We start from the raw sequence: 7,555 nt of genomic DNA on the forward strand, positions 1-7,555 counted from the left end.
TGCTTCATATGAAGAACGGATATGTTAGTGATTAACTTATGCAGTATCAAGAATTTAAAACTTTACCTATGTGGAGTAGTGTTTTATGTGGTACGTCTCGTAGATGTGCTTATCTTATATATTTCTGTATGATAACATTTTCATCGGTATGATAACATTCGACTCACCTAATATCTCGTTTGAATAATATGATAACAGTGGCTCATGGTCGTTGCTAACATTCAGTATATGTTACAAGAGTTATTGCAAGGTTTACCGTCTGCAATTTTTTATCTTTTGCAATTTGTACATATAGCTGTTATGTTAGTGAGTAACATAAGTATTATCAAAAATTTTAAACGGATACCTCTGTTCGGTAGTGTTTTTCTTTTTGTTATATATTTATGCGGTGCTGTTTACAATGAACTGATAACACTGATAATATTAGCATCTAAATGATAACATTTTCTTATCCCTTCTAACAGTTTACATATTATAATAACAGTGTTTTCAAAAGAGCTCATATTATCCTGTCAAAACATTGTTAGCAGGTAATATTACTATTAAATACTCAAATGTTACCAGATAACGGAGACCATCTAACACTACAAGTATTAAAAACAAGTATTGATAACAATCTTAGCATCTAAGAGACTACTGGATTGTTTTGAAGCAGACACAAGACCTTGTTGTAAACGAGGTAAGTTATCATTTAGTTCATAACTAATAAGGTGTGCAGATAACTGTTTAAATCATAATACACGTCGGTTGTAATGTTACCCTAAATTTGTGTACCCGAGCGACCAACTTTGTAATTAAGCATGCTTATATTCATTTAGGTTCCATGGTCATTACTTTGTTTTTTCCACATATGGATGAGGCTTCCCTCTTCTTGATAATTATACAATTGCAGTTAGAGTTAGGTTCAAGCAGGGCTTTGTATGCCAGACGGAGATTTGGGGCTGTGTGCTTAACCCCCACCAAAGTGTCAACTCTGACCCCTGCTTGAATAGCTGCAGCTATTGCATGGCTACAGGGGATTGTTAGTATCGGAGGGCAAACCAAGTCACTAATGTGGTCCGGATGGTCTCAAGGATCGATATAACTGGGTAATCGCGTGCCATTGTCAAGACATTGTTCAACGACACTGCGATGTTGCTTGTCATTACGTTGAAACAATCCCCCACGAAATGAGATCTTGTCTAGTGCTTGAAACCAATGCTAATTAGGTAGTCTGCACATTTGCTGCTCATTGCTTTGATCTCCACAAAGAGTTTGTTGAAATCAACTAGTCTGTAAGATCTCGCTGCGCTTGAAACCAATGATCCCAGAGCCTCGGATTTGAAAATCGCTATGATGTTTCTCTTTAGGTGGACAACGCACGCCGCATGTGAGGACATGGGATACACATGTACACATAACCAAGCAAATATATGTTACCCAGTAACAATATTGAGGCTGCCGCAATATATGGAAATATACTGCGAATAGGCTAAACATAATTTTGATAACATAATTATTAACAATGCGTTTTATAAGTATACAATAACAAGTTCCTTACTAATCAAAAGAGTATATGTTTACATATGGTATCAAGTGGGTGAAGCAATACTTTGGTTATCTGATAAAATTACTAGGCTCTAACAACGTAGAACCTATTCTAGTCAAGCTGGCCTATGTCTAACTCAGATACCGAATACCAGTTCTATCATAACATGTTACAAACTATCAGATAATTTTAATTCAGATTAACACTTGCTACCTAATGGGCTGACAACGGTACCGAAACTATGTGTTAACGGGGATATTGTGATAACATTAACATTAACTCTATAGCCACTCAGTATTAACACTAACATGTTAGTTAATGGGGTAAACAAGTGGCAAACAAACTTCGTACCTGACGTATACTTGCGTATATGGAAGAGTGCCTGTCCGACACAAACACGAGGTCTGCTTCGTCTGGCACAACTTCCGTCATCTTGCGTAAGAACCACGTCCAGGCATCGTCGTTTTTGCTGTTCACTATCGCGAAGGCAAGAGGAAACACCTGGAAGTTTGCATCCTGGGCGCTTGCAGCAAGGAGACAGCCTCCATATTGGCCTCGTAGGTGTGTAACATCTATGACAATTACCTTCCTCATGTACGTGTATCCCTGGATTGATGCGTGTAGTGACAGGAAGAGATATTTAAACCGATCAACTCCATTGCTATCCAATTTCGTTTCAAGGGATACGTTTGAGTTTGGATTTGTTTGTAAGAGCAGCTGGAAATATGGTTGAACCAATGCGAAGCTTCCTATGGCTGATCCCATGGCATTGTCCATCGCAATTTCCCTCGCCCTCCGTGCCTTCCAATATGATACATTCAGGCTGAACTCTTGGCGAAGCATTTTCCGGAGTTCATTTGGCCGCGGTCCCCTACCGACGACGACATACTGTGTCTTCATCAGCCTTCCAATAACCGCAGTTGTTGCTTGTTTGTGGAAGTCACCTCTAGCGTTAACACTGCAGGTGTGTTGCTGAGTGATGCTTCTAATTTCAAAACGCTCGCTGTCATCCATTTTATGTGCAAATACACGCCATGGACAAGTGTGACTAACACACACAACCAACACTTTCAGCGTGCATGATTTTGAGTGGATAAAATGGAACTTTTGACGTATTGCGTGGATTGCCATTTTGGTGGTATAGTCTTCCTTGTTTTTGAATATCCTCCCCACGAATATTTCGTCGCCTTCATAATCAGCATCCTTTAACGCCCTGTTTAGTAGGTCTGGACATTACAAACAACACACACAAAGTACTTGTTAAACCATATGTTATCATGTAACGAGTTTCATAACATTACAATGAATTGTTGCGATAATGATTGTATACCTTCTTCACCCGGATCATCAAAATATGGTGGTGCGTCACTGTCACGCAACAAAGTCGGTACAAGAGTCTCTAATTAATACCAAATACCTGCTGGAGTTTCCGAACTCACAATTCGTCTTTACGCCTATCTCCATGTGGTCACTGGTCACACATTCATTGGCATTCTCAGGAAAGGTACCATGTGTAGCCGACGCTGGGGCTATACCGAGGTGTACTCCCACATCATTGGAATGGTCTACCCTAGTTTCATCACCTATTAATACATCACTTAGTCAGTAAGAATCAGAAGTGTTAGATGTGTAAGTCCAAATATTGGAGTACTCCTTTTACCTATGTCATCTTCCAGGTCCACAACTGAGAATGTCTCGCTTGATGGTTATGTGGTCGGCGTAGTTGGCGTAGCATCAGAGGATCTTGTCGACGAGACTGTTAGGATATCTGGCGGGTTAGCAGCTACTCTAACACCACCTGATAGGCTTAGACGTAAGCGGTCATCTTCCTCTGTAGTAGGTTGCACCGGGACCCCAAATTGCAGCCCCCTAGCCGTCCTCTTGCCATCCGCTGTCTGTTGATCTGTCCCTAATGGTACACCATCGAGACTGATCTGTGTTGCGTTTATTTCCCTCGACATCTCCGACTGGTATTGTTTGAGCCATGCTTCGAATTCCGCAGTACCATTGGGATCATTCGCAACCATCTTTTCTTTCCCCTTCGATGTTGTGACCGTTCCGGATCCGTCAATTTTATCGGCGCTATGATCGGTAGCAGATTCATGTGGTTCCTCTGCGTTGATCTGTATTCCTTGATAACGAGGGATGGTTGGCTGTCCAAATCCATAGTGTGTATCCCCGATGTATTGGTTAAAATCCGTAGGCCATGTCGTCGTACCCTGTAACTAAATTGTTATGTGTTAACATATTCAGTAACGCGTTGTCCCATACCGCTCTTGTTTCTGCGGTATTCCAATACTTATCAGATATCTCTCTTGTCGTAAATGGACCCACATCCAAAGGGTTGCGGTAATTCGGTTCGTCTCTTCTCTTTCCTGCTTCGATAACCTTCACGCGGAGATGTACTTCTTCCAGATCTGCTCGTATTGCCATGAATAGATTCGTATCTTCATCATTCTGGATCTGGATTGGGTGGGTGCGTTTCCAGTCAAGGCCCATCATCCAATGCGGCCACTGGTATGTCAACTCGATCTTGTCCTCCGCTCTTAGATCCATCCGTTCTTTAACCGAACTGACAACCTTTGCAAATCCATCGGTTTCGTGGAGCCAGACAGCTAAGAAGTAACCTTCGGGAGTGGATACGTGTTCATAATTGCCTTGCCCATCTCTTTTCCACCCCCCTTGAACCAGTCGTACAATCAATGTCATCAATCACCTATAACAACATATGGAGAGTAAACTAGTTAGCGCGGCCCTACCATAGTTATATGTTACAATACAAACTCGCGATAAAGTTGTACACGACAAAAAAACATAGAGGCGTCGCAGTTAATACCCACCTTACACTTTAATTCTCTGGGTGTTTATCTGTTTCTTCACCAAGCTTCGTAATATCTTCTGGGTCTTAGTCTTTCTGTTTGTATGAGTACCCAACAATCTATTGCGGTAATAAATAGCCAGCTGAATACTTAGGGTATCCCAACGAAGCAAATAATATCTAATACAATCATTTCATTTTTACAAAATTTTGCTCGTCCCTATGTGTCCCTATGTGCCAGGCGGCGGAAGATTTATTAATACTCGGTGCATTAAACTGCAACATTAGATTTTATAAGATATTGCAGCATTTAATGCCTCTATAGCTGCGACACAATATTGTTTAGGTATGTAGGGGGTTAAAAGTAAAACTAACTAAACGTGCAAAAATATAACTAATTTTTAGATCATGGATGGTACAGACTTAATATTTTTTTTCTCCGGGGCTACAGATTAATTTTACCCATAAAATAATAAATATTTCTGTTTAGTTTTTGGTTATGGATACTATAGTCATTTTATTCAATTCTTATGGTATTTTAGAAAAGAGTTTTGAGATGTGGTATTTTGGAAACTACAATATTACACATGTGGTAGAATTGTTAAAAAAAAACTCTTTTTTTAAACTCATTATTGGATGGAAATCTTGGCTGAGTTTGATTATTGCAGTCAGCTGGAGCTGATTCAGCCAAAATTTGAATACTCTTACTGAAATCAAAGGATTATATCAAACCAAAAACCTTATTTCAATGTTTGTTCTTAGACACGACCATGATTAAGGTTATTGCGGTTCAGTTACGGTTATATACGTTTAGAGTTATTAGATGATTACCATATTTGACGAAATCTAGTTATTTTTTATAATTATACTTTTTCAAATTTAATTGTACGGTTAACCTACGGTTACAGTTACTAACAGTTACAGTTAATATTTTCCTAATCATAACTAATTTATTTTTACGGTGTTACGGTTAGGTCCGGTTATGATTTAGAAACAGTTTGGTTATGGTCCGTCGTACGGTTACGGTTAGATTATGGTTGGTCATGCCTATTTGTTCTCTCGTCGCTTTCGTTTTCTCATAGCTTTGTTCTCTCTATATCGACTCCTCCTGGTAAGTTCTCTCTCACAGTTTCGATCTCGTCGACTTTTGTTTCCCATCGGATTAATTTGGTTGGTGTTTGCATAGAAATCTGTTCGTTGCTATACTTCAATTTTTGTTCTTAGTGTAATGATTTGAGAATTATGGTTTAAATACTTCTTCTGAGTTTTGAAATTAGTTCCAATTGGAATAATTACAAGTGGTTTAGGAATTAACAGTTGAGTGGTTTTGATGAGTCTAGAGCTTGTAACTGTTGATGCCAACCACATGTTTGATGGAAATGTTTCAGAGAATCAGTAGGCTGGTTTGATCATGGGTTTATACGAAAAAAGAATTGTGTTATTGTGAAGAGTTTAACTTGCAGGTTTGTGTCATCATATGTTCAAATTGTGAAGCCTATAATATAGTCAAAGTTTTGGTTGCTTTTGTAATTGTGTATGCTTTTCTATGGAGTAAAATATTGATAATTATTTTGAATACTTGAATGTGTTATGGGTTATGCTTAGTACTAATATATTGAAACACAGTTTAGTCTCGAAGATTCATGATGTATCCTTGCTTAGCTTTGTGATTTTTCTGTTTCTTTTTTCCTGGAGTATGTTGTTGTATCTATGGTTTGATGATCATATTTTTTTCTTTTTATGTGTAGGATATATATAGAACTTGTTCAACGCACTTCTTAAGAGAAACACCAATGACAACTATCCATGGCACTGGGGTGAGTTTCTTCCCCTCTAAACTTATATTTTACTCAATGCATTTATGTAGTTTAGATTGATTTATTAATATATATATATATATGTTTGTATGAACTAAGAATCTCACGTCCAGTGATGAGCAAATCCGTTTCTATCTCCAACTAAGAATTGATGAGAAGCTTAAAGAAAATATAGGAAAACAGAATTTGAATGATGTTGGGAGAAAGTCCATCATAGATAAGTTTTATGATGCATATGGGAAATACAATCTTGGAAAAAAAATTGGGATCAAATTTACTACTTGCAAGAAGCAGAGTATGAATCTTTCAAAAAACTTACTCACAACAGAACTGGACTTGGTTATCATTCAAATGGGAGTATAAACATGTCTGAGGAATGGTGGAACGAGCGGTGTAAGGTAGAGATTCTTTTGTGGTTCTCATCTTTAAGCTTCTTCTATAATTTCCGAGTTTTTTTTTTCTTTTTTTCTTTTTTTTTTGCTTTTAGGAATGGTCTGGGGCAAGGAAAATAAGAGATAAACCAGTGGCAAATGTGGATTTGATTTAAAAAAACTCTTTGGTACAGTCATATCAGTGGAGCTGAGGGTTCGACTGCTCAGCAAGGTGAAGAGCATCAAGATGATGATCTTGGTGTTGATGTTGAATCAAGTTAAAACCCTCCTACACAAGATGCTGATTCTGTTGATGATGATGTTGAATCAAGGCAAATCCCTTCTAGCAATATTGGTAATGGACCCTCATATTCCAATATTGGTAATGGTCCTTCATCTTCAAATAGGTCAAGGGGTAGTAAAAAAAGATTAAGGTCTGTACAATAAGAAGAAATTGTAGCAGAAGTGATTAGGGATAGTGGTCAGTCACGAGATAAGATTCTTGCCCACAAGAACCAACTAATAGAGAGCCACCCTGAGATTAGTTGTAGTCAGTTTCGAGGTATGAAGAGTCTACACTCTCTGCCTGGTATAAGAATGTGGTCTCCCTTATATAAAGCATCAATTCAACATCTCAAGCAAGATATGGCTAATCGTGAGACTTTTTTATTTTATGAAGATGATGAAAACAAAATTTTCTCGTTGGAGTTTGCAACTGGTGAAAGCAGGGATAAATGACTTCATAATTGTTATGTGTTTTGTAGAACTAGACTCTAGTTTCTAGTGTCTTTATGTTTTTCTAAAACTCTTCTGTCTATTTGTCTTTCAGATGACCAAAGTGTTAGCATTATATTTGAACTATTATGTAGTAGTCAAATTATTTTGGGAAAACAAATGTAGTTCTTACTTGCAGTCTTGTAGATATTACAATTTTAGCCTAAACAGGTTTCTAGAACTATTTGTTCTGTTCATCAATCAGACAAGCCACGTAATTTTAACATTTGTTATTGAGAATGACCAG

General features: G+C 38.0%; 1 protein-coding gene and 2 pseudogenes across 1 annotated transcript; 1 reads left to right on the forward strand and 2 right to left on the reverse strand.

The window, feature by feature from the left end:
• Positions 1 to 810: 810 nt before the first annotated feature.
• LOC104728250 (uncharacterized) lies at positions 811 to 2,992 on the reverse strand (annotated as a pseudogene).
• Positions 2,993 to 3,234: 242 nt separating this feature from the next.
• Positions 3,235 to 4,237, reverse strand: LOC147934402 (uncharacterized). Its single transcript, XM_087472617.1, has 2 exons — positions 3,755 to 4,237; positions 3,235 to 3,681 (listed from the first exon to the last, which is right to left on the reverse strand). Exons 1-2 carry the CDS (start codon positions 4,235 to 4,237, stop codon positions 3,235 to 3,237), a joined length of 930 nt encoding a protein of 309 aa, XP_087328743.1.
• Positions 4,238 to 6,139: 1,902 nt separating this feature from the next.
• Positions 6,140 to 7,272, forward strand: LOC147934403 (uncharacterized; annotated as a pseudogene).
• Positions 7,273 to 7,555: the final 283 nt, after the last annotated feature.

Source organism: Camelina sativa, chromosome 11, assembly GCF_030686135.1.
Source record: "Camelina sativa cultivar CO46 ecotype springtype chromosome 11, ASM3068613v1".
Taxonomy (NCBI): Eukaryota; Viridiplantae; Streptophyta; class Magnoliopsida; order Brassicales; family Brassicaceae; genus Camelina; species Camelina sativa.

Bases quoted from the DNA above. Each gene is read 5' to 3' on its own strand.
- LOC147934402 (XM_087472617.1), bottom strand. From the start codon at position 4,237: ATGACATTGATTGTACGACTGGTTCAAGGGGGGTGGAAAAGAGATGGG. The intron at 3,682-3,754 runs GTTACAGGGTAC...GGATTTGGACAG, and splicing joins TGTTAACACATAACAATTTA to CCAACCATCCCTCGTTATCA.